The sequence below is a fragment of the Hesperophylax consimilis genome, chromosome 23, assembly GCF_061612785.1.
Source record: "Hesperophylax consimilis isolate HC1 chromosome 23, BYU_Hcon_1.0, whole genome shotgun sequence".
In the NCBI taxonomy this organism is placed as follows: domain Eukaryota; kingdom Metazoa; phylum Arthropoda; class Insecta; order Trichoptera; family Limnephilidae; genus Hesperophylax; species Hesperophylax consimilis.
In genome coordinates, this window is record NC_142858.1 from 25,791,375 (window position 1) to 25,819,183 (window position 27,809).

At 33.9% G+C, this 27,809-nt stretch overlaps 1 protein-coding gene across 1 annotated transcript; it reads left to right on the forward strand.

Moving 5' to 3' along the window:
• Positions 1-5,394: 5,394 nt before the first annotated feature.
• On the forward strand, positions 5,395-15,739 carry LOC149412490 (uncharacterized). Its single transcript, XM_089646126.1, has 5 exons — positions 5,395-5,462; positions 5,849-5,947; positions 9,397-9,426; positions 10,100-10,305; positions 12,076-15,739. The coding sequence occupies exons 1-5, from the start codon at positions 5,414-5,416 to the stop codon at positions 12,319-12,321; spliced, it is 630 nt and encodes a 209-aa protein (XP_089502252.1). The 5' UTR covers positions 5,395-5,413; the 3' UTR covers positions 12,322-15,739.
• The last annotated feature ends 12,070 nt before the right edge of the window (positions 15,740-27,809 follow it).

Here is a 27,809-nt window from a genome sequence, read left to right on the forward strand (position 1 = left end):
TTAGCTCCTGGAAACATCCCCACTTAGGAAATGTTGTGAGACCGTGGTTGCAGTGGAAATTAGTTCCCTGAGGCGGATGTGTGTAAAACCATATTCGATCGTATTACGAGTGAGGAGATTCGAAAAGAACACGAGACCGATATGTAAACGAACAACTTTGAAATGAACGCTAAGTTTGTTTGGGCTAGAGCGAATGGACGGAGGAAGGAGAATAATTCAGAATAGATACACAAGATGCAGAAAGACAATCGGTATGTTTGAGACAATTTACGATTATGAATTAAGGGGATAACCCAGAAAGAATTGTGGGACATTCCTTCCCCGTTATTAAGTCAATTCAGTTTTTATAAAATCTGAATTTAATTAAAAATGGCACTTAAAATAATATATTGTCAGGCTCTGTTAATATTGTTTAAAATTGATAACTTTTTATCGATCTAAACTCGAATTAGATATTTGTAATCTTCAACACTAGGTCGTTCATCATTTGAAAATAATTATTCAAATCGTTTATCTTTATAAAAATATATACGAGAATGTGAAATTAAATTTGAAACAATGAGTGGAACCAATTCTGGCAACTATTAATCCGCATTATTGAGAGACAGCAGCTATGGTCCGCTGTAACCTCTTTCTCTGTTACATGCATAGTTAACAAGACAGGGGAGAGGTCACAACGGAACTTTCAGCGGTACGCCTGTACGAGCCATCCCGTCCATCAATTAGACCCGCCGAGATCGCGGGTTTTTCGTGCATACTTCGAATATGTGAGCATGTTGCGGGCCAACCATTCAATCAATTCGTCTATTTAATATTAACATTTATGCTATTCTAATGTTGGCTGTTTAATCGTTTCCCTTTTATCTAATCTATCGATTTATTATTTCCTCCTGTACATTATTGATGCATCTTGACTTGATATGTTCGGCTTGATTAATGGTTCACGTCTTACTTTAATATTATGGTCACGAACGAGAAATACCTTTAGAATTCGTAGCTCGCAGCCTAATGTATTCATCATTAACTTATGTAATGCAAAGATGACGGAACGCTGCAAATCTCCGCCTTATGTGTATCAATACTCCTTGCGACAGCTGTAGCGCCATTTTGTAAAGTTCAAACTTAACATTTAACATCACATAACCCAGATCTGGCAGCGTCTATGACTTTGATATAATGACAAATATACTGATTGGCTTGGATTATAGCTCTACCTCCTTTATAATGATGGCGAAACTATAAAGGTTTTATATTTTACTAGCTGACGTGTACCCGGCGTTGCTTGGGGTTACCCTTGGGAGATAAACATAAACCATCTCGGACTTTTGTTTAGGCCTTTTAAAGATATACAATTCCTCAGTACATTATTTTTATGTATTTCATAAGATTTAGCCAGAGTTCTAATGTAAGCGCCCGAAACATATGTTTTCGACTTGTTGTAGATGTACCCTACTTACAATTATTATCAATCTATCGTGGGTGGTTCTAGACATTTCGTGAGCTAGAGTGCTAAGATTAAAACAATCTATATTATTGATGTTGTTGCTAAAAATGCAGGTACCTACTTCTTATTTACCGTTGGCTACTAATCACCGTAATTTAATATTATTTTTGTTATATACTTTGCACTTTTACACATCGCTTTTGTAAAATCTTTATTTCTTACAGCATATTCTGCAATGTTTTTCATATTAATGTTAATATTGTTTCGAGAAAGTTTTTTAAAAAATAAATTATTTATTCAGTAGTCAAATTATTCTATGAACGCTTGCGACCAGCCTCTCACAGCCGCGAGCGGATATTGACTGCGCTCCGAATACACAAATCTTATTTTTCCATAATTAGGTATATTAAATGTAAATGGTGTAGTGATGTAGTACTACCTTGTAAATATAACATTAGGTATACACTTACTTTGGATATCAGGTACAATTACTCTAATATTATAGTGATTTTGACAACCATTTTTTCCAGACGTTTTTCACTTTTATGTGCATAATTATGGCCAAATAGTTATTATTCAATTTTGAGTTAAAACCAATATCTACGTCATTTTGTGTGACAACCTCTTTGTTCGATTTTTTTTCGTTTTGCCATCATGAAATCAAAGTATAAAATTGAGTTAAATCAGCTTTTCTCTTCTGGTGCAATTCTTTTTCTACGTCTTTTCTTCACTGTCGTCCATAAACTTTAAATTACATTGAGGTCGGGAGAGTTCCTTCAACACTCAAAACCACTTATTTGGCTGAATTCAAAGATGTTTGTCCTGTTGAAAAATCATATATTTTGTCAAAATTTTCGTTTTCAAGTGAAAATAAAAGTGAAATTCAATATACCCAAAAATTGATTCGTATTTTATATCGCTTTGGGAAGGTGTTTTACTCGATAAGGAATCCCGACCTCTTCTAATAGGATCATGGGAAGATCAATTTGAGTGTTATCTCGCTTCTTTATTATTGAAATCATTATATTTAATATATGTATATAATCGTACATGACTGTAAGTTATTTAAAAAATGGTTTTATTAAGTGCTAATATTTGTTTCAGACCGCTCTCCATTGGGCCGCCAAGCACGGGAATGAAGATATTGTCAAATTGGTGGCTGGAAAATGTCCCTCCATCGTCAATCAGCGCAGCGTTAGTATTGCTAATTCTTTATCTCAAACATATCCTTTTAATAAGGCGGACATGGGTAATGCTGCCCAGTCACCCTAAGTGGTCCGCTACGTATGGTGACTTAGCAGGGATGCCCGGTTTCATGTGGATAGGTTTTTCCGGGTCTTAGCGGCAGATGTGTCTGCCCACCAACTGCGTGGCGGGCCGGATTGGGAGAGGCCGGTTGGCCTTTGACCTCTCCAGCCGGACTCTCTCAACCCATCGCCTTGCACCGAAGTGGAAGAGATAATTCCGTCCAAAGTCCGTCACTCCTGGACATACCGACCCCCATATTTCTACCAACCCCCTTACTCTTGTCCTTCCCGGAACTTTCTCTCCTCCCTATCCTTAAAAACACCTTCCACACAGCATCCCCAAAGATAACAAAGCTCCTGAGATAATATATTTTCCCCAGAGCACCATGTGTAGAGTAAATTTAAAAAAAACCGGTTCTTAGATTTCACCTACTATAATAATTATTTTATCTATGGGTACATACCCCGAGAAAACTGAGTATTGCTAATTTATTAAGAATCACTTCATATTATTGGTAAATCAAGTTAAAAACGGGATTGCAGGCCTTAAGGATGAATTAACAGGTTTCCTTTTTAGTAAATTACGACTATGTTATCATGATTTCGAAACACGTGTTCATGAAAATCCGAATATGTTTGTATTGCAACGAAAATTCTTTGTATCGTAATGATATTAATATATAATCAAGTCAAATCGATAAATATTAATAAATTGATGTTTTATTAATAAGGCCTCTTAATTTATCGTCAGGGCAAAAATCGGTATCTCCGTGTACATGTATATTGCAAAACTCAATGTTTTAAATAAATAGTTGTCAGAGAACAGCTGCTTCTAAAATGTGTATGATTTCCGATGCTGTCAGGAAAGTAACGACAGGAAAAAAGATAGGTCAGAATTGTAAGATTGATAATAATCGCATGTTTGCTTAAGCGCAGACCCTTGAAAATCACTAAATCTGATTTTACTTGTCAAGATTTACCCTAAAAACTTTAAACAAATTAAACACTTTTCAAATATAGAATTAAAAATAATTTGCTTGTAATAAAAATTTATAGATAGGTACATTATCGCTTGTCTGAATTCTTGACACAATCGGTTTCAATTTTTTAAATTGTACATAAATTGAAAACAAATCCTAGTTCATTGAACCAGAGTTACCGAAATTACTTTTTTATTATTAACATATTATATAATTAACTTATGCCCCTGAAAATATATATTTAAAAATATAATAAAGAGTATCATAAGTTCACTTTTCATGAAAAATTACATCAAGGGCATTTTAATTGTGTTACTGTGATTACTTTCTTTTAGCTACATATAAAACAAATCTAATTCATCGCATGAGAGTAGGTCAGTCGCTGAGTGGGCATCGCGTCTGGGTCACCCAGGCGTCGTGAGTTCAATTCCTCGGCTGGCTAAATCCTCCATCACGAAATAAGCAACATTTTCCGCATAATGTCGACATAGTAGAAGACTTTCAATTAATTTTCAGGTTATTTGTAACCCGGGAGTGTTCATTTGTCTTTCATTAAAAATAAACATTCTTGATGCGTCAATTTCTGTTTAAAATACAAAAAGAATATTTTGTAGGTAAGTAATATGTAACATTTTGGTTAGTACAATCTTGGAACCCTTATGTCAAAGATTTATGTGAATCCATTATTATAATTGCTGTACCTAGTAATTATTGTTTTTTTTTTTCATGTGCTGATCCTTTCTTCTACGATACAGAACGGGGTAAGAATTTCCAAATAATATAAATTCCTAAGTTCGAGCAATCTTTTTTCTTAGTAACAAAAATCTTAAAATGTTGACATCCAACTTTTGACTTGTCTAATTTTTTGACAGAGAAAATGAATGTTTCGAAGTTCTTATTGATTTTAAAACAGTTTTATAACCTGTGGCCCGTGTTCTATGATATTTTATTTATATTTTTTATTTGCTGAAACGTGAATTATTTTATTAAAAAATGATTTTCTCTTTCGGAAAAATTTGAGAACCGTTTTCTCTAATATCTTCTGTTCTTGTTATTGGCAAATTTCCGTGTAACTATTTAAAAAAATCCCCAACGAAAAATTATTTTGATTTTATTTCTTTGTTTGAAAATTAAATTAAATGATAAAAATTTTGTTCTAGTTTATATTAGAAAACCTCTGGTCCGTGTTCTATTGTATATTTAATTATTAAAAAAATGGTTTCCAAAAAAAAAAATTGTATTTAAGATTTTATCCTTTGTAAATGTTTGAGAACCTCTGGCCCGTTTTCTATAATATATGCTCAAATTTAGGTATTTTTAAACTTCATTTCGTTAGTTGAAATATGTAATTTAAAACATTCAAAATGGTGTTTTTTAAGGTTTGAAAATGTCAAAACCATTATTAGCTCGCGGGTCAGATTAAAATTGACAGCGGGCCGGATTCTGACTGCGAGATGTTTGCTATACTTGCCGACAAACACATGAAACTGTGCACATTTCATGATACCAAGCCTCACCGTTCATTAGTTTTCAGTGGGCTTTCACACTAAACTTAGACTGTCCAAAAGAATGCAAATCTTTCTCCACTGTTTGTTGATGGCATAGTGTATAATAATGGCATAGTGTATAGTATTGTAATATATTTTATTATCTGAATATTATTATTTAGTCAAATCCAATAACTGTTTCTTTGTGTAACCTTTGGTTTGCCTTTCTAGGGATATACACCTCTGCACATTTCAATGCAGCTCCACCACGAAGACGTCTTCAATTTGCTGTGCGACGTTTACAGTAAGAGTATTAAAACGTATCTCTTGTATGATTCTTATTTATTGTCATTTGTATGGGTTTTTTTATGCAGTTAAGAATTTTTCCTCACAAAACACATAAATGTAACTTAAAATAAGTCAAGTAAATGGTCAAAGTGATAAGGTCAAATGAGCCGCAGTACTAGTTAGTTCGACACATGAAAGTGTAGACTTATAAACTAAAATATATGATGTATTCTTTTGCTTCTTCTCTTTGTTTTTTTTCTTTTTTTCTCTCTTTTTTTGTACAAAATGTGTAAGCTAATTCGTCCAAATTTTGACTGTCCTAAAACGAGAATTCCTCCTCCTAGTTGGACAGTAAAAACATTTTACAAATGTACAGTGTACTTAAAATGTATGTGGTTACAGAAGCTGATCAAACCGTGCGCGACTGGTCCGGGCGGAAGGCCCGCCAGTACCGGGTGACGGAGGACACCAGCGCCAGCGTGTCGGCCGAGACATACCGCAGTGAGTACCATCCGCAGGAGCGCATGTCCCTCCCCAACAGCAGACTCAGTCTCTCCCAGGCCAAGGTGCCTAAGAGCAAGCGCGCCAAGTCTCTCAAGTTAATGTCCAAGGAAAAGAACAGGAAGAGCTTCCTTAAGAAGACCTTCTCTCCCTCCAAGACTGTCATCGCCAAGAGCGGGGAGGTAGCTTTTTTTCAGGAGACTTTCTGAGAAACGTCTCTGTAAATTTGCTATTTGCAATTCAATAATTACATTTGTGTAAAGCGGAAAATCAAATTTTTTAAAACCCAGATTCACATATTGTCCTTTTGAAAGGACACGCTTATGATTACTCCATAAGACGATGATTTTATTTTTTCAAGTTTATTAATTTTTGATCCCATATATGCCTATTGTCCTTCCTCTGTCTTGAAGAACAGTAGTACCTACCGCTTGTTTATCAGTTGCTTTTCTGCACCTCTTCATTTTCTCTTTAATTTGTGACAAATACCTAAAACACAGGCTTGTCCTACTGAGGTTAAAAATTCTAACGTAAAAAAGGTTCCAATGTAAAGAAACAATAAATGTTAAAAAGTTTTAATGCTCTCAGAGCTAATGTTTTAAGTTTAATATTATTTTTTAAATAACTTTTTAAATTTATCCTTTAATGGAACTTTCTTATAATTAATTGTTTGTGTTCGATAAATTGTTAATTCAATTTTTATTTTTTTAACAAATTATAGTTGTTTTTTAAATTACCGCCCGCTTAAGTATTATTATTTTTTTTTTAATTAAGAACTTAACATACCATTATTTAAAATAAAATTAATAATATTATTCAAACAATATGTACCAGAAAGAGGAAACAAGAGATTTTTAATACATTTTCTGTGTATTTTTGTAGGTATTTCATGTTGTTTAAATATTAAGATTAAGTTGGTTTTTAAATGCCGCCTGTTTATTTCCACTGTAGTACCTATTTGCTTTATTAGAACAGCTTCACTTTGCATGTTTTGGGGTATTATTTTACAATCTATTTTACTTGTCTCCAATCCTTTATATAATTATGAAATTTGCCCATTTAAATAAAATAAATGTACAAATTCGCTTTCCCCTTCTCCATATTTTGAAATGACGGCTGAGAAGTGCCTTTAGAAGGGCGCTGCATAAATATGTCTTTCCCAATGCTTCTGTCCTATTACTAACTATTTATAGACAATCATATTCTTTTTCGTTTTATGCTTACATTATACTAAAAATGCATGTTCCGTAGTTTGTATATCAGAGTTGTGTGATTAAATAGTATGTATAACATAACAACTGTTTTGTATATATATGTACATGGACACTAATAAATACATTTATTTTCTTTGGACAAACTAACTTATATTTTTATTTCACACCATAATAAAAACATTTTTTCCCCAATCTTAAATTGTCACCTTCCCCCTCTCCCCTGTGATAAAATATATTTTGGATTACTGTTTTTTCACATTAATCACCAATGTTTTTGAACAGGAAATTCTATCAGGTAAATTTATTGATTATCAAATTACCTAGTTCATAATTTATCGAAAAGATGGCATTATGGTTTCAGTAACATTATTCGATAAATCAATTTCAACAAACGTTCATACACTCATGCATCTAAATTTCTAGGAGTTTAAAATTTTACTACTTGAAATGTTTACAATATTTACCTAATTATATATGTACATATATATGATTTGAGATTTTCAGTCAAAAGTATGATTGTGATTAATTTTTGGGTTATAATGCCTTGTTGCTTTTTATTATACTTTAGCCAACGTTTTGGACAGAACTGACCATCTTTAGCATTCTTGCTGTTTAACATAATCAATTCAGATATGGACATTTTTAGCATCAATGAAGCTGCCTTTAAAAGGAAAGCTCTGTTATTACTAGTATAGTTGATATACCCACTGTCCATATTTATATAAGAATTTTTCTTAATACATGTGTACAGGGTGTATCGGCACGTACCCGACAAACTTTAACCAGCTATTCCTTAGCACATTTGGAGTAAAAAATGTTATGGGCACTTTGCTGTCCGGTAACATTTTTTTTTAATAAAAAAATTACTATTCATATTTTCACCGCATGTCACCACTGTTTTATCCTTTGTCAAAGTTTGAAAACCCACCTGGAAATATTTTATTTGAGTTTCATTGAATAATATACGTACGTACCTACATTAGCGCGCTTTTACGATCACAACGAAATGGCATGTTTCGTCTCATTTTTAGCTATTATTATTTAGTGTGTATGAAAGAGCGAACACGCTTTTTGACACACTTGCTAATAACAGCTGTTGAACACGAGAAACAATGCCAATGACAGTGACGGAGTGTGGATTTTTTTATCATTTTTTTTTTTATTTGAAAAAAAATGTTACCGGACAGCAAAGTGCCCATAACATTTTTTACTCCAAATCTGCTAAGGAATAGCTGGTTAAAGTTTGTCGGGTATGTGCTGATACACCCTGTATAAAAACGCATTAAAACACCTTCGTAATGTTTTTAAAATTAATAAATTAAATTTCCAATGATATCTCACAATATTTTCGAGCATGCGTACTAGGCCATCCAGACAAATCGGCAATTTCCATACACTTAATTGTGATTAATTTTATTTCATACTTTTTAGTTAGTTGATCACCGCATGTGCATGTATTACTAACCATACTTGGTAGTTTTTTTAATGTTTAAATTAGACACTAAAGGCCTTGCATTGGAGAACTAAGGTTATTATCCTGGTTGTGGATCAGCAAATTGCTTGTGGTAAGCTAAATCTATTTTTATTTTATTATTCCTAAGATTACGGTATGTTTTATAAACCTTCCTCCAAGCAGAGCTGAACTGTCCTCTCCAGGCGCTGAATTGTTAAGGCCCAAAGGCGCTGATAATACCTAACTCCTAACCGTTCTAACACATTGCCCTTGAGATTATTAAAAAAAAAATAAAACAGCGCTACACATAAATTCTAATTAACCGAATATTATTGATTACAGTGATCACCTATCTAGGCGTCTACTGATTATGACAAGGGCCGCCAAAATTTTACTTGCGCCAGGCGAACTTTAGAATAACTCACTCCGAAAATGCTTTTCAACATTTATTAACCCTCACCCTGCCATTAACTACTGGGGCTTTTTTGGGCAAAATTTGCAAACACTCACGAGCGCCCGTTGGCCAAAATGTGGCCAAGTAGAAGAGATATTTTAAAATAGTTTAATCATTTTTGAATCTCAACTAAATTTAACTAACATTTTCTTACTAAAGTGGGTTAAAAGGTTAAACTTTTCTCAATGGAAATACATATTTTATCATTTCCTTTTACTCTTTAAATGAATGTATAAGATTAGGACCAATATATGTGCACTTTTTGTTAGTCTGTTTTGGTTTTGTTCCAAATACTTTTTTTTCATATGTTTTTTTGTTTTACTTTCAGAAATCAAGGCTTACAGACAAAAGCAAGCAGGTGAGTCATATGGCACTATTTAAAAAAAATATATTCCAATTATGAAACGGCAAAAAGGCTCACCTACAAAATTTAACCAGAAATTAAAAAATGAAATAAATTGAACTATTATATCTTCACAAACTATTGATCAGAATCAGATGTAAATTATACTTTTACATTGTGTTGATGGCACTTGATTGAAACCTTCTTCAGGGCCACACTAAACCGTCCAAATAAATATGGTTATGGCAATGTATTCAACAGTATGATAATGAATATACCTACGTAATTAGATTAGAAAATACACCATTTATTTGAAAAACGTCAAATCGTCACAATACTTTATTATTTTCTGTGTTAGTACATATTTTTCTGTTGTTAATCATTTAACAATATTATTATAGTGAAAACTTTCAAATTGCTCTGCTGAACATGAAAAAAACTCAGCAAATTAATACATTCCTATTGAAGATTAAACCTACTTATCAATCAATTTTCCAATACTCATCATACTTGCTTTTATAAAAATAAATCTTTTATAAATGTCAATCGTGCATTTTAAAAGTGATATCAAAAATATTGAAAATTGAAGTTGTAATAAGTAATCTTTTCTAGTTTATTATCACAATTCGACCTAATTTCTGTAGATTTTCGTAATGGAATTGAATTGCAATAAATATGTAATTTGCAGATAAACAAAAAGACACAAAATTTCTGCGAATCGGTTCTCTGAATCTCCGGGTGAAGAAGACAACACATGCCTTCAGCAACTTCCTGGGGGTCGGCTCTGGCAGCAAGCGCGAGGGACTCAAGTTCGCCGGGAAGCCCACAATGCACCAACAACCCGTGCGTCCCAGTGACATCAACAACACCTGGGGATCTGCCCATAATTTGCAGGTAACTAATCATTGCTTTTGTGTAGCAGCTTATCTTTATTGCCTGTGTTATATACTAAAATATTAGAAACAAGGGATGGGCCATGAACCATTATTAGTATGAAACGGCTCGCACAAGTGTCGCCAACACAAGTGTGCCTGTGATTCTACCTACCCCCTCGAACACACAACTTTCATAAGTTCCGCCCCTTTGATAGTCCGTACAGTTTGGTCGTAGCTTGGCGAGAGTTGCCACATTTCCGTGTCATATATCCCTTTTTTGTATTATCTATGCTTATATTACACTAAATCAATAGTAAAACTAATAATATCCTATGTATGTTAAAAACTAATTGTACGGTAGGAAAATGTATCCGATATGCTGCCCGTGGGACCATGTCAGCGTCACAACTAGTAATGCGAGCCCAAGATGGGACTCAGTGAGACCACGGGCCCGCTACTCAGGCGGCATAGTAGGAACCAGCACCAGTTTCCAATTCAAAAATGTGTGTTTCAACTTCAAAACTCCCATTTCCCGTCACGGTAATGTTTATAATAAAGAACGGAAATGAAAAATATTATGACTTTAAAATATTGATTCATATTGGATCAACAAACATTGTTTCTGAATACATACGTTTTATTATATATTATTAAACATTGAATTTATAAATCGTCTTTTAAGAACTAATAAAAAACCATCTCATTAAAACACACCGTTTGGTTGGTACAACTGCACTGCTGATTGATCACAACCATTCCACGTGACTAATACATCTATGTCCTACAAAATCCACATCAAGGTGTCAAGTTCGTGGAGAATCCCTTAAATTGTGGGAAATTCCTAAGATTCTTCAAGAATTTGGTTTTCTTGCGGGGAGAACCTTTTTGTAGGGAAAATGCGGGGATACTGGGCATTTCTTGATTATCCAACCTTATTGAAAAATAATTTTTACAATAATTGTGAGAACGCACTATATTTCGTTTTCGTTTCAAGCTAATTTTCGAAAAAGTCTATTTTTAAAGCCTGAAAGAAAGAGAAAATACGAAAATGACTAGATAAAACAGTGCTAATTTCAATAGCATTTTGTTTCATTTTGTAGGTTTCACTTATAGGGAATTTGAGAATGCATACATTGGCAACTCTGGTCCACATTCACATTTGAACCGATGAAAATATTTGAATGCAGGTTTTTAAACTACCGGTAAATTGTCTATCAGGTGCGGTCATTAATGCATTTTTGCACTTTGATTCAGAACTATAACTTTAGTGATGAGATGCTAACATTTTACCTAGCGATGTTAAAAGCGGGTAATCTTAACAGATTTCTAGTAGATATTTTTTGCGCTGGCGCTACGCTGTCTCCGGGCAAAAATAAAGGTCCTGCATAAATTTTTTTAATTTGTTATCGCTATATCTTCGAGAAAGTTGAGAAAGTTGTGGTGTGTTTTTCGATGAAACAATGCCGGTTCAAGCTTCCCAAGAACGATTTTTAGCTGATGATGTTGATGTGTTAATTGTACAGCTTATTTGTCGTAAGATCAACCGTTGAGGAATTATTTTGAAAAAAACAATTTTTGGCACTTTTTATACAAAATGGCAACCCTAGTAAAGGTCATTCAAGGTCGAAAACTAAAAAAAAAATTCAGGTGCTACACGTTTTTTCATGGTTATATAAAATCAAAATATCTTTTAGAGCACATTTGGAAGGCAAAAACCACTACTGACTGGACAATATATTATTTACTTTTGGAGTAATAAACCCTGATGCATTTGTTTTTTTGTTTGCAGGATGGTGGCGGGCAGACGGCAGCAGGCATGCCGCCACCTGCATCTACCAAGGTGAAGCGCCGCACAACCAAGGGAGGACAGCAGAGCCGCAGCACGCCCGGCACCCCCAGCCAGGCGCGCGCCGCCCCCTCAGAGGACCAGGCCAGCCTGGCCAGCTTGCCTTCGCGTCCCGCCTCACCCACTCTGCAGGACTCTGACTCGGACTCAGCTTTTGGCTTTGATGGCCATTGGCAATACAACAAATGAGACCATAAATCGATGGCTCAGAGTACAGATTTTGCATCTCAATAAACAATTACTTTAAGGAAAGCTATTACGGTAATTACTATTATTATCCCTGGAATTCTATGATCTAGGGATACCTCAGTGGAGTCTGTGTCTGTGCTCTATGCCATTGAAATGGTCAAATCTGAAAATCAACTAATGCTGACGCTTTTTTCTTTGTAGAAATATGTACATGTCTTTTCAAGCTACTTTTAATCTTTAAATTTTTTTTGTCCGGTATCTAGTTTTTTAAATTATTTTTATGGAATTGCATTTTAACTTAGATAAATTAAATGAACCATGTTACTTATATGTAAATACTACATACCTATTTAATTTACATTAAATTTAAAAAATCATGCATTTTTAAACTAAGCACTAATGTTAATGTTTGTAATATTGTAATGACTAATGACATTTTAAATTTCATTCTCCTACTTATAGATATATTGAATCCTTCAAATGCTGCCACTTAAGCATTTGTGTTTTTTAATGATGACTTCTTTACTGTAGACATATATACTTTACTATACCGAAATTAAACCTATCTAAAGGGGTATTTTTTTCCATCCTCTCAATAAGCTCTCCACTATAATTAATAAATACTTACAACGGGTAGAAAACTCAGCTAACTTATCCTATATATAAGCCACTATTCAGAGGTTCGAGTACAGAGGAAATCGAAGACATGTTATCTACTGGAACGCTAAGCGCTTACAAAGTGGGTACAGAGCATTCAAAATTAATTAGAATAAATTTGAACTTTTTCGTAATAAGTTACATTTTGAAAGTTTTTTTGACAAACACAAATTTCACACTTTTGTGAATTAATGATTAAATTTTTTTTTTAATAATTAAGGTATATAATAAAATTACATGTAAATTCATTGACTTTAAACAACAGTATCAATATTCGGTGGTATAATTTTTTTGATGAGTGCAGGCCAAAACCACGAAAATCCAGCGCTCAAGGCATTTTTTTTTGTAAATATGGTTATCCTACAAATAGTTCTTTGACAGCTTTCCAGAGAATGCTGAAACACCCCCTAACTGGTACAAGTACTAGGCAGGCTCTGTTAACCAATCCTTACCAAAACAAAACATTTTCACTGTATCTCATGGTATAAGTTGGTTAAAAAAAAATGGTTCACATTTCCATAACTGTACAGAACCGGTTGCGCAGACCAGCTTTTTATATTGTTATATATATTTACTAAACGTACATTCTGGTCACAGAGTGGTTTAATCTCTTTATCCGATGATGTCAGTTTGGGTTGTGGGCTCCCAATCAAGAAATCTCTTTTACGAATGATAATTTGTAATAATAGGACAATTTGTAGGTATAGAACTGTTTTTTTGTGAAAATCACCTCAAGAATGATGTACAAGGCTTACTTCTAACCATAGTTGATGTTGATTATAACAACTTATAACTTAAGTTCATCGGTCAATAATATAATGCAATCACTTCTTTAACACAATTTCTAAATTTATTAAATGAGAACTGCCATTTTATGATAGTTTTAATTTTCGAATTTTAATTTAGTAAAACGTAACATTATTGAAAAAGTAGGTACTCAAAGAAGTGCCTAACAATGAAATTATAATTAACATTACTAGAGTGGAAGAAACTGCATATGTATAAATAATCATTTTAGGATTTCAGCCTTTTGAGATCTGATTTTAGTAATATATTATGTACAGAATTATTCAATTGCACAAAATACTGTATTGTGATACTAAATTATAGTTATTTATGTTTTCTCATTATTGATATTATAATATATAATAATACTACTTTTAAAAATATGTTTACTTTAATAAAGTTTATTTTATTTTATCATGTAGTATTCCTATATTATATTATTAAAAATGCAGAATGATGTCATGTTGTGTTGTATGATTAATTTATATTCATTCTTCAGTTTAAGAAAGTACAAGCATGGACACGATTGGTTCTATAAGTATTGAATTCCTTAGGTTTCACTGGTTAATTATATTAATTCCCCATATATATATACACGGTGTCCGGAAACTCGTAGTACAAGCGGGAAACTGGAGAATCTACTCCACATGGGGAACCCAAATAATTGGTAATTATATAATAATAATTCCCTTTAAGAACCCAACTAATAATTCCCATAAGAACCCAAATAATTGGTTACAAAAAATAGTTCACATTTCCATAACTGTACAGAACCAGTTGCGCAGACCAGCTTTTTTATTGTTATATATATTTACTAAACGTCCATTCTGGTCACAAAGTGGTTTCATATATATATATGGGATAATAAAGGGTTATATACAGGGTTTTCCAATAAGAGGTGTTATTTTGAATGGCCCGCTATTTTGGTAGATGTTACTTTTGAGCTGTCATTTTTTGACATTTGACAAGTAAAAACTACGCCATTAATAAAAATAGAACGATACACGCTTCAACAATGCATTGAAATTATTAAAATTCACTCGAGTGAATCAAATGCAAATCATCTTGAGTGATGAGGCCCATTTCCACCTCGGTGGCTTCGTCAACAAGCAAAATTGTCGCATCTGGGGCTCGGAAAACCCAAGAGTTATTGTTGAAAAGCCTCCCTATCCTCAACGTGTGACTGTTTGGTGCGGTTTATGGTCCGGCGAAGTCATTGGACCTTACTTTTTCGAAAATGAGGCTGGAGCAACAGTTACGGTGAATGGATTGCGCTATCGAGAGATGATTAATGATTTTTTGTGGCCGGAATTGGATGGTATTGATCTGGACAACATTTACTTTCAACAAGACAGCGCTACGTGCCACACAAGCTACGAAACCATTGATCTTTTACGATTGAATATCAAAATAACACCTCTTATTGGAAAACCCTGTATATATATAATTTATATTCGTTCTGCATATTAAGAAAAGTACAAGCATGCACACAATGGGTTCTGGAAATATTGAATTCTTCAGGTTTCAGTGGTTAATTATATTAATATCCCATATATGTATACGAGTATAATGATTATAAGTAAAATATTTTTCCAAAATGTATCAAAACTGTTCAGTATTTTTCTATTAGATGGTATATACGTATGGATAAAACAGAATAAAGAGATTCTTGCTTGTTTAATGGTGTACTGGATGGATAAAACAATAATTAATTCTTTTTTAATTGACCATAACTTTTTCTGATTTTTCTGTTTCAAATTTTCATTTAAGAATCAATTAATCAAACCACGGGTTAATCGTTTTTGTTCAAAGTTGTGCAATATTTTTGTTTTTATCCAGGGACCCAAAATGTTTAAATAAGAAGTATTTCTGTTCTCATGAAGCAGAACATAATAAAATGATGCCCCATTGAAATTGTAAATAAGTAAGAATATATCAAATAAATAAAAAGCATCCTTTTATATAAATGTATTATTATGGCTTTGAAAATAATTAAATAATATTATGTTAACACTTGCTCTAATAAACAAGTGTGAACTGCTATAATTCTTTTTTTTTTTATTTGACTCAACAATATCTCCTGCAATATGTAGCTTTAAAAATTTGATACCGAGAGAAGAACGGGAAACTACAGAGAAGAAATCTACAAACAACAGCCGACTCATGCCTTGTGAGGGTGCTAGGGTGTTAATGTCGAAAAATACATCATTATGGATTTTCTAATGGTTTTTTTTCAAAATATATTTGGGGAATGGGGGCGAAGTCTCCTAAGCTAAGCAAATGTCGGGAACATGAAAATAGACAATAACAATTAATGGAAAATGTATTGAAAAAATGTAATATTTTACACTAATCTTAGCTGGACTAAAGAAAATTTGAGAACAATAGCCTCGAGTCTTTCAGTGGTATCAATAGAAACCGTCAACGTGAAAATGTGTAGTGAGCAGTGATAAAATTGAAGACATGTCCCAATGACACTTGGCAGACAGAGCTAGAAAAGAAAGGTGCTTTACTGACGATCAATAATGAATAATACAAAAATGGCGGACCCACATGGTATTTTGTGACAGGGTGTTTTAAATCGTTTAAAATAATATGCACAAATTCGTCAAATTCACTTTTGTGTTAGTTTTTTCCTATTCTGTGAAGTAGATTCTTAGTTTGGGTTTTGATAAAAGAAGAACTACCCCAGGAAACAATTTCGGTGTTTTTTTTAATTGATGATGTGCAAGCGTCCGGATATTTTTCTCAAAGTGGAGCCACTCTATTTTCAGCCGTGAAACGTTTTCATTTAGTTCGGTTTTTTTTTTTAAACTCAAGTTGACAAAGTTGACTGAAATAATAGATTATTACATATTGATGAATTGTACTCGTGTTTATAAATAAAAGGAGCGTAATTGTGCGATGAGATTAGTAGTCGGTTTAATTAAAATGTGTTAATTTTACTCCAACTGATGGTAATTCTTTACCTACAACTGTTACTGTATCTAATAAAGTTTAAAGTTATGACTGTTGGCACCTAGCATCGTGCTACCTACCTTTATATCCTTTATAAAATTATTGTGGCCTATCGACCTCTCCCCTCCTCTCCTCTCCTATGCCGACGTTAGTTGAGTAAAAATATTCGTCCTGTCAACATCGTTTGATTACGGAGCCCCCTTTATCGACCGTGTCGAAATCAAAGCCATCGTGAGCTCGCGCATGGTGAAATTTGTGAATTGTTGTGAACCAGCGCAAAGAAGAAGTGAAAACCGTGGAAGAATAGAAAAGGGTAAGTCGGCATTCCGAACCTTTTCCAATCCTATTGTTCCGCGTTGCGACGGTGCTATATCCGTCCCCAACATTGGTCATTCGAGCCTGATAATTTATATTAATTGAAAAAATTGTGGTTAATTTAATTATTTCAAGGTTAAATTGTTCATAAAAGTTGATCTATGTGTAAAATTCGCGTCAGCCGTGCTGTTCGCGAAAATTGCCTGTAGGTAGTAAAAAATACTTAACTGGTGACAAATTTGTTAATATTTAAAATAAATTGTTGTATTCACTCGGCATTTTTGTGCAGATTAATTTCTCAATACAATGGCTGGGAAAAAAGTACTTTTGTTGCAATCCCGACGTGAGCGAATAGTATCTCGTATTCGTATTACGCAAGAGCTCATAACGAGCACTTATGATGATAGTAAGAAAAAAGATACGTTTCTTGCTAGATGTGAAAAGTTAAAAGATTGGTTAGAAGAATTTGAATCAGTTCAAAACGAGATTGAGGAACAATTACTGTGATTAGACAAGATTACAGAAATGTCGGAACTAGGAAACATTGCGAATAATGTTGATTCAATGTATTTCGAGATCATGCAAATGAAAAGCGTTATCACTGGTAATAATGAAAATTCAATTCCTAAAACGGCAAGTAATTCGATTATTCGTGCACCAGTGATAAAGCTGCCCACTTTTGATAGTAACATTAAAAGTTGGTGCTCATTTCATTCATTATTTAAAAGTCTTATACATGACAGCAATGCATATACTAAGGTAGAAAAATACCATTATCTTTTATCGGTAATTACAGGGCCGGCACTGGCACTTATACAATCATTACCTCTTATCGAAGAGAATTATGAAATTGCCTGGAATATTCTGGTAAATCAATACCAAAATTCTAGAATTCTTTTCACGCATTATGTTGATGAAATTCTTAATTTCAAAATATTACAAAACGAGTCTGCGTCAGGTATAGCGCGGTTACTCAGTACGTTTCAAGAGAATTGCGCCGCTATAAAAGCGATGAATATAGAAAATATCTTTGATAAATTTGTTGGTCATATTATGATACGATCGATGGATCTGACTACTAAACGTCAATTTGAATCCAAATTGTCCGGTGAAGAGATTCCAGGGTTGGATTCAATTTTCGAGTTTCTGAGAAATCAAACGCGTATTTTAGAAATGTTATCTCCACATACTACAAAAGAGAAAAAAGGTTCGTTTAAAACGTTGTTATCTGCCAATAAGAATTATAATAACCTTAATTGTCCATTATGTAAAGGTGCACATTTTCTTTACAAATGTGCATCTTTTACATCTTTAAGTCCCCATCAAAGGAGGGACAAAATTAAAACTTTAAACCGTTGTTTCAATTGTTTGAAACAACACCATGTAAAAGATTGTGTATCAAAATTTACATGCCAGGTTTGTAATAAAAAACACCATTCAATGTTGCACATTGCCGCCGAACCCACGGGCGAAAATGAACTTAATAATTCAAGTGCAGCCCTGGCCGCAACAACGATTCCGAGCGTTTCTACCGTTTTGTTAGGAACTGTACAACTTGAGGTCCGAAATCAGTATAATGATTATATACCTATCCGCGCCGTCGTGGATTGTGGGAGCCAAGTCTCTCTGATTACGGAAAGATGTACTCAGCTCTTGGGTTTGTCAATTAAAAAACATCGTATTTCACTGAACGGTTTAGGAAATTCTAGTATAAATTCTTGTCATGGAAAAACAAAATGTTTTATAAAACCTCGAAATAAAAAAGGGCCTATTCTTCAATGTCAAACTGTCGTGATTACAGAAATCACTTCTAATCATCCGTCATATGATTTACCATCGAGTGGAACGTCACAATTTAAAAATTTAAAATTAGCTGATGAATCATATTACAAGTCGGGCAAAATAGACCTTTTGTTAAGAGCTGACGTATACTTGGATATATTTAATAGTGGCCATGAAATAATTCACGGCTCTCCATGTGCTGTAAACAGTGTATTCGGTTACATTATAATGGGGAAGATGGAAAATTCGTCATTTCAAACGCCTTCGTCTTTATTTGTTGAAACAAATTCGTTAAGCAATACTCTTAGAAAATTTTGGGAAATTGAAGAAACACCTTCAATTGTGACGAGTAATCCGGACGACGAATTAGCCGAAACAATCTACGCTTCGAATCACTATCGAGAATGTGATGGTAGATATGTTGTACCATTATTAACAAAATCTGAAATTATGCCTTCTCAAAATTCCTTAAAACTTGCGGAATCGCGATTGAACAAACTAGAAATTCGTTTTAAAAGGGATCCCATGTTAGCAATTAATTACGGAAATTTTATACAAGAATATGAGGGTCTGGGACACATGACACGGGTACCTCGGAATTTAGATGCATTCTATTTACCTCATCATTGTGTTTTGAATCCTGACAGTAAAACTACAAAACTACGTGTGGTTTTTGATGGGTCGGCAAAAACCCAACCAAATAACTTATCTCTAAATGACTTATTATTGAACGGTCCAAAATTGCAAACTGAAATTCCACGTATGATTTTAAATTTTCGTTTTCATAAGTATGTATTTACAGCTGATATTTGTAAGATGTATAGGCAAATATTAATTATTCCATCTCAGCGTAAATTCCAAAATATTTTGTGGAGAGAATCTCAGAATGAACCGGTTATTGATTTCGAGTTACAAACTGTAACGTACGGGTTGTCTAGTTCACCATTCTTGGCCATTCGTACCCTTCGTCAGCTAGCACAAGATGAAGGATCAAAGTATCCTGATGCTGCCAAGGTTCTATGCGATGATTTTTATGTAGATGATTTGGTAACAGGGACAGAAACGATTAGCACAGCCCTCAGACTAAAACAAGATATCATTGGATTGTTAAATCTTGGGAAATTAGAACTTAGTAAATGGCAATCTAATACACCTTCACTTTTGGATCACGTTTCGCAAGAGCACCAGCAAGATGGTCATTCTTTTGATAACGCCGGAACTGATCAAATTGTTAAAATATTAGGCATTCAGTGGAGTCCAACGACTGATAGTTTTACCTACAAGGTCGATCTACCTTTAAATGAGATATGTACAAAAAGAACAATTTTATCAACGGTAGCTCGTTTATTCGACCCACTTGGGATCATCACCCCAGTGACATTTTTCGCAAAATGTCTATTACAGGAACTATGGAAGTTAAGTGTCGATTGGGACGATCGTGATGTTCCACCACATATTCATAATACGTGGAGTAAATTTGTAAGTCAACTTTCATTACTTCGAACATTGAATATTCCTAGATATTACAACACGGTGATGACAAGTCGTCTTTTCCTCGTAGGGTTCTGTGACGCTTCACAATTGGGTTATTCAGCAGTAGTATATTTATTAGAGAGGAGTAGCAATACCACTCACATCTTAGTGGGAAAATCGAAGGTCGCTCCTTTGAAAACCCTGTCAATTCCACGACTAGAATTATGTGGGGCCGTTCTTCTCACGAAACTTGTAAAGTATATTATGTCATCTGTAAAGTTTGCCGAACAAATAGAAAACGTTTTTCTATTTACAGATTCGACTATTGTACTAGCGTGGCTAAAAACGCCGCCATATTTATTGAAAACATTTGTCGCTAATAGGGTTGTACAAATACTGGAAAATACACCAAATGCTGTTTGGAAGCATGTTGTCTCGGAGGAAAATTGTGCCGATTCTGGTTCAAGAGGGCTTTTCCCAGCAGACATTATATCACACCCTTTGTGGTTTACGGGACCAAAATGGCTTCACCAACCAATAGCACTCTGGCCTTGTTCAGCTGTGTACAATCAATCTGACGGAGAAATACCAGAACTCAAAACATGCAACCTTAAAACGTTTGTATCATCTCAAATAGTACCTAATTCGATTATTAGTAAATATTCTTCATTTTATAAATTGCAACGCGTCGTCGCTTGGATAATGCGTTTCGTAAATAATTGTCAGAAACGTCCTGGTAGTGGAAATTCAAACTCGACTTATCTAAGTTCTCGCGAATTAAATGATTCGCTTATGAAAATCGTACGCATTGAACAGGAAACGTATTTTTCTGTTGATATACGTAATATGCGAAATGGCAGTCCATGTTCAACGCAAATTCAAAACTTGAATCCGTTTCTTGATAGCCACGGTATTATCAGGGTGGGCGGTCGACTCAAGTATTCAAATTTGTCATATGAAAGTAAATTTCCGATCTTACTTCCGAAAATCTGTCATTTAGCTTATTTAATTATAGATTATTATCATAAACTATATCTTCATGTTGGGCCACGAAGCCTTCAATTCACTATTCAGCGTAAATTTTGGATAGTGGCTGCACGGAATAAAATTCGCTCACAACTGTCGAAATGCATTGTCTGCTATAAAATGAAATCTTCGGTGCTACCTCCCCTAATGGGTGATTTACCTCCCTCTCGAGTGCAACAAAGCCGTGCTTTTTCTCGAGTTGGTGTAGATTTCGGAGGACCTTTCACCTTGAAAGATCACAAACGTAGGGGAGCAAAAACGTCAAAGGGTTATTCATGTCTATTTGTATGTATGGCGACGAAAGCAGTTCATTTAGAGATCGTGTCTGATTTATCTTCTGAAGCATTTATTGCAGCCCTTAGCCGGTTTACAGATCGTCGAGGGTTATGTTCTGAAATCATAAGCGATAACGGAACCAATTTCGTCGGTGCAAATCGGTACCTACTCGGTATAAATAAATTCTTGGCATCACAGCGTGATGTTATATCTAATCATCTAATTCAGAGCGGCATTATTTGGTCTTTTAACCCTCCAGCAAGTCCTCATTTCGGAGGCTTATTTGAGGCAGGGATAAAATCTGTAAAATACCATTTAAAACGGGTGATAGGTGAGACCGTTCTAACTTATGAAGAATTTGCGACAGTTCTCACTAGAATTGAGGCCATCCTCAACTCCCGCCCTTTGTGTTCAATGAGCTCAGACCCCGAGGATGTGAATGGACTCACCCCGGGCCACTTTTTAATCGGTGGATTCCTACTAGGTTTACCTGAATATGACTTTCTTGACACCACGTCTAATCGTTTAAGTAGGTGGCAACATCTCCAAAAGATGTCGCAACATTTCTGGAAACGTTGGCATTTAGAATATTTAAATACGCTTCAACAACGATCAAAGTGGTGCAAAATTAATCCAAACATTAAATTAGGTCAATTAGTGTTAATAAAGGACGATCGTCTTCCACCGATGAAGTGGGTATTAGGACGAATTATCCACGTTCATCCCGGTAAGGATGGAATAGTTAGGGTAGCTACTGTTAAAACTCAATCTGGTTCGTTGGTTCGACCAGTGATAAAGCTTTGCCAGTTACCGGAAGAATAAAATTATTATTAGTGATAATTCTTAAGATATACATCTAAAATAGAATACGTTTTCATTTTCCAGTTTTGTTATGTTTTATTTTTTATTTTTTTTACCATTGGGATCTATATATTTTTTTGTTGTTGTTTTAGATGTATATACTCTAATTCTCGTTTTGTTTCTTACTCAGATTCTAGACCAAAGGAATATTACCAATTTTAAATATTTTTCAAAACCAAAATTTTTGTTATGGTCCAGGAACCATTCTTTGAAAAGTTATACTTAATTTAGTAAAGAGTTATTTTTTTTATTGTTTTCTGCGAGGCATTACGGATACAACTTGAATGAACAATTTACCCATGTATATATTTAAATTTACCTTTTATTAAATTTTGTATCATAATTATTAATTCGTTCAAATTAGGTGGGCGGAAATGTTGGCACCTAGCATCGTGCTACCTACCTTTATATCCTTTATAAAATTATTGTGGCCTATCGACCTCTCCCCTCCTCTCCTCTCCTATGCCGACGTTAGTTGAGTAAAAATATTCGTCCTGTCAACATCGTTTGATTACGGAGCCCCCTTTATCGACCGTGTCGAAATCAAAGCCATCGTGAGCTCGCGCATGGTGAAATTTGTGAATTGTTGTGAACCAGCGCAAAGAAGAAGTGAAAACCGTGGAAGAATAGAAAAGGGTAAGTCGGCATTCCGAACCTTTTCCAATCCTATTGTTCCGCGTTGCGACGGTGCTATATCCGTCCCCAACAATGACAAAGAAGAATGAAATAATAGATTATTAAAATATAATGTTTACATTTTATTGCGTACATATATGTACATTGATATACAACGGAAATAGATAAAATAATGTAATCTTATTTAACTTTATTTCATTAAAACACAAATAACTTTCTTTACATCACTTTATTATATACAACCACTACATGTTTCATGAACAAAGTTCACCTCATAAGTACCTAGTAAGTATACTCCGAAGTCAACAATTAAATATAGATTACAATTGGAAAGAAGAAGTGGAAGGAGGGGGGAGGGGTTAGAGTGGGCGGGGTTTATCAGAATTAGGAATTACAATATTGTTAGACGGGAAAGACCAGTTGAGTGGGAAAATATTTGATTTATTTTATTTTTATTTATTTTTGTAATTTGTACATTTAAGTTTACAAATGACTAATTATTTTTTTACATATAAATATATGTACCTACTATGTTTTTTCTTGCTTGATGTGGCTGCTAAACAACATCTTGAACTTTCCAATTGGGGCAGACTTTAGGTTTTCCGGCAGCGCATTATAGTGTTTCATCCCTTTATAAGTTTAGTTTAAAAGAGAGTTTATTAAAAAAAAATCTTGTTAATTATATCTGCTTTTATATTAACATGTTTTCTAGTTTCTAAAAATATAAATTATTTATTTGCGATTTTTTTTTTTTTTTTTTATAGTGAATACCTCACAAGAGTCCCAACTGCTCCCGTCTGGAGCCAGTGAGACTATGGCATCCCCAATTGGGGGATGTTGTGAGGCTGAAGGTAAGTGGTGAAGAGGAAGGTGGGGAAGTACCTGGCTATTCAGATCTAGTCACTAAACACGGCTAAAGCCATTTGAAACAACGTTTCAATTCTGAATGGTGGTCTTACACCAGGGCGATACTGGTAGTATCTTCCACTCTGGAACGTGCCGCAAATATACTATATATTATTTTAATTAATTAATTGTGAAATAACACAAATTAATCAAATAAAATTTATTTGCGCACGCCGGGTTCGAACCCGCGACCTTCGGAATGGCAGTCCAATGCGTTACCACTGGACTATGCCGGCCGTCGAATTAAAATACTTCAAACAGGATATAAAGCATCGCAAATAAATAATTTTGAAATTTTAGAAATAAGAAAACATGTCAATTAACATAAGATATAATTAATAAGCAAAAAAAATTATTAACCCTCTTTTAAATATTTTCCCACTTAACTGGTCTTTCCCGTGTAACGATATTGTAATTCCTAATTCTGATAAACTCCGCCCACTATTACCCCTCCCCCTCCTTCCACTTCTTCTTTCCAATTGTAATCTATATTTAATTTTTGACTTCAATGTATACTTACTCCTGATGAGGTGAACTTCGTTCATGAAAAATATAGAGGTTGTATGTAATTAAGTGAAGTAAACAAAGTTATTTATGTTTTAATAAAATAAATAATGCCATCACAAAGTTATAAGCTTCCAGAAGAAATCTTCTTATTAAGCGCTTGTTAATGGTCAAATAATTTTGCGTATTGTTGGCTGCATATTTAAATATTCGCGCCAGTCATTTGGTTCGTTCTTATACCGCCAGAGGGGCAGAGTGGTCGAATTTTGCCTGCAGACCCCCTATTCGGGATTTACCCGAAACATACGATTTGAATTCGACCAATCAGAGGGCCTAGATCGTCCAGACGCTAGCGTAATAATACTATCAGATTCGATTTTTACCAATTGATTTTGACTCTACCTTATTTTTCGAAATTTTTTTGCAGCCCAAAAAGAAGTTCCAGCTTATTTTGATATAACTGTATACATATATAGTGTAAAAATTTTGACTAAAAAAAAACATTCTGTCTGTATCACATTAATATTATATTTTGTGAAATCATAACGTTTTGATTTATTGTTTAAAAGTGCCAGGCGCATGGCCACACTAGGAATTTTATTTTCCACACGTTTCTCGGAAGATCGAATGCAACTGACATGATTTTAATAAGTGGAAGGTGAGTGCAAAGGACATGAGGCGTGTTGAAACAATGACAGCAATCTCCACCATTGGTGTAAAATGAGTTCGATATGGCGATGGATAGAGAATCAAAAATACTATCGACTGCTGCCAAGGTTTCGGAGCATAAACGACAATTTCCCATACATTTTTGAATTTTAATATTTAGTTTCACAACAAACGTGGCAATCTCCTTTAGGTTACGGAACAAAAACAGTGGTTTTTGTTTGAGCCAATCAGAGACCCAGAAATATGATATTCAATATGGCCACCCCATACAAAGTGTGAACAGCTGGTGTTATATATAAGCTCGATTTTTTAATGTTTTTGTGGTGAAAAAGTGATTTATATTACTGTAAACTTTATTGAAATCAAAGATGAAATGTTTTCCAAGTGAAGTTACACCATAAATGGCAAGGAAGCGTGCGAAAAAACCAGAAATGTCGAAGAGGAATGTTGCCAAAGAATAGAGGTTAGTAATGCATATAATGTTACTGTAAACATCAAACTTTTGTCCGTTTGGTGAAATGCCCATACATATGTTTTTAGTACCCGCGAAATATTAAGATAAAGTGTAATATTATGATAAAGAGGATACTGAAATATTTATCTTACTTTTGTTATTTGGTACTAACCAATTTAATATACAACTTTTTTTTTTTCAGATATTCGGCAAAACAATTCCTGCTCACTCAACAATTTTTGTTCTTTATTATGACCATTTTTCAATATTATTTTATACTTAATTAATAATTACTTGAAATATAATTTAAAATAATTTATAATAATTTAAATTTTCGTCAAACAAATGGTTGAGTATTGGAGAGTTGAGCGCAGAAATAGAAGGATTTATGCTTGCCATTCAGGATAGAGTCAATACTAAAAATTATAGAAAGCATATAATCAAAGATACAAATCAAATAGATGATTTGTGTAGAAAATGTTTGGCTTTTCCGGAAACTATAGAACATATTATATCGGGATGTTCTATATTAGCACCGTCCGAGTATACATTTAGGCACAATCAAGTTTTAAAAATAATTCACCAAAATTTGGTAACTACATAACTTGATTGACTGCCGTAATATAGTACCATATTATGAATACGAACCAAATTCATTTTTAGAAAACGAATTTTATAAAATATATTATGATAAAACTATACTAACAGACCGAACGATTAGTCATAATAGACCCGATATAGTTTTACATGACAAAATTTAAAAAATAACTTATATCATTGATGTCGCCATTCCAAATTCCTGTAACATTCAAAAATCTGTTAATGAAAAAATAAGAAAATACACAGATTTAGGAAACGAAATAAAAAGAATTTGGCATTCTCAGACTATAAAAATATTACCATTCGTTATTTCGGCTACTGGCATTATACCTAGCTCTCTCATTAAAAATTTAGGCGTATTAGATCTATCAAAAAATTTATATATAAAGATGCAAAAGTCGGTCATTTTGAATACATGTAGGATAACGAAAGATTTTTTAAATATTTATGTTGAGGGATCAGTAGGATTTATAGGCCCTGTTAGAAGTTCTACCGAGCCGAACCCTCTGATATGAAAATATCTGGAGTCGGTGAATTTTTTTTCCCATTTGATCTCTGGTGAGTTGACGTGTTGTTGTTCTTGTATTGTTTTGTATTTATTTTACCAATATAATGCATTTGCATAGTGTTGATTGACCAGCTGATCATTTGGGGAAAAGTGAGTGGAAGGGTTTAGTTTTTCCTATGGGGAAGATTTAACCCGGACAACAAAATCGGAAGCATAAAAAAAGCTACTTTTGTATTTTTTTAATTTGAAATTAAATTCACTAGAAAATATTTCAGAAATTTTAGAAAATAATAATATTATTTATGATGTCAGGATACTGTGTCTTTTATTCGTCACTATTTTGTTTGTTTTGTGTAATTAATTATTTTAAGAGTTACATATTAGTATTAATTGACGGCCGGCATAGTCCAGTGGTAATGCATTGGACTGCCATTCCGAAGGTCGCGGGTCGAACCCGGCGTGCGCAAATAAATTTTATTTGATTAATTTGTGTTATTTCACAATTAATTAATTAAAATAATATATAGTATATTTGCGGCACGTTCCAGAGTGGAAGATACTACCAGTATCGCACTGGGGTAAGACCACCATTCAGAATTGAAACGTTGCTCCAAATGGCTTTAGCCGTGTTTAGTGACTAGATCTGAATAGCCAGGTACTTCCCCACCTTCCTCTTTCCCTTCCCCACTTACCTTCAGCCTCACAACATTCCCCCAATTGGGGATGCCATAGTCTCACTGGCTCCAGATGGGAGCAGTTGGGACTCTTGTGAGGTATTCACAATAAAAAATAAAAAAAATTATTTTCTGTTCTGTTCTTATTTTTTGTACCGTTGTTACTTTGCCTAATTTTTTCAAAATATGGAATCTATCGCATTGCACTACCGCTGCATACATTCTGTAAAATTGTCTTTCCAATATGTAAATTGTCTTGTGTTGTAAAATATGTCTTTCCGAATAAATATGTAAAATGATACTTATTACTGATTTCCGTGTTTTACTGTAACCTAAAAAAAATGGCCTTTTCAGTTCGTAACAAAAGTAGCAAAATCCACATGTGTTTGGAACAAAACCAGCA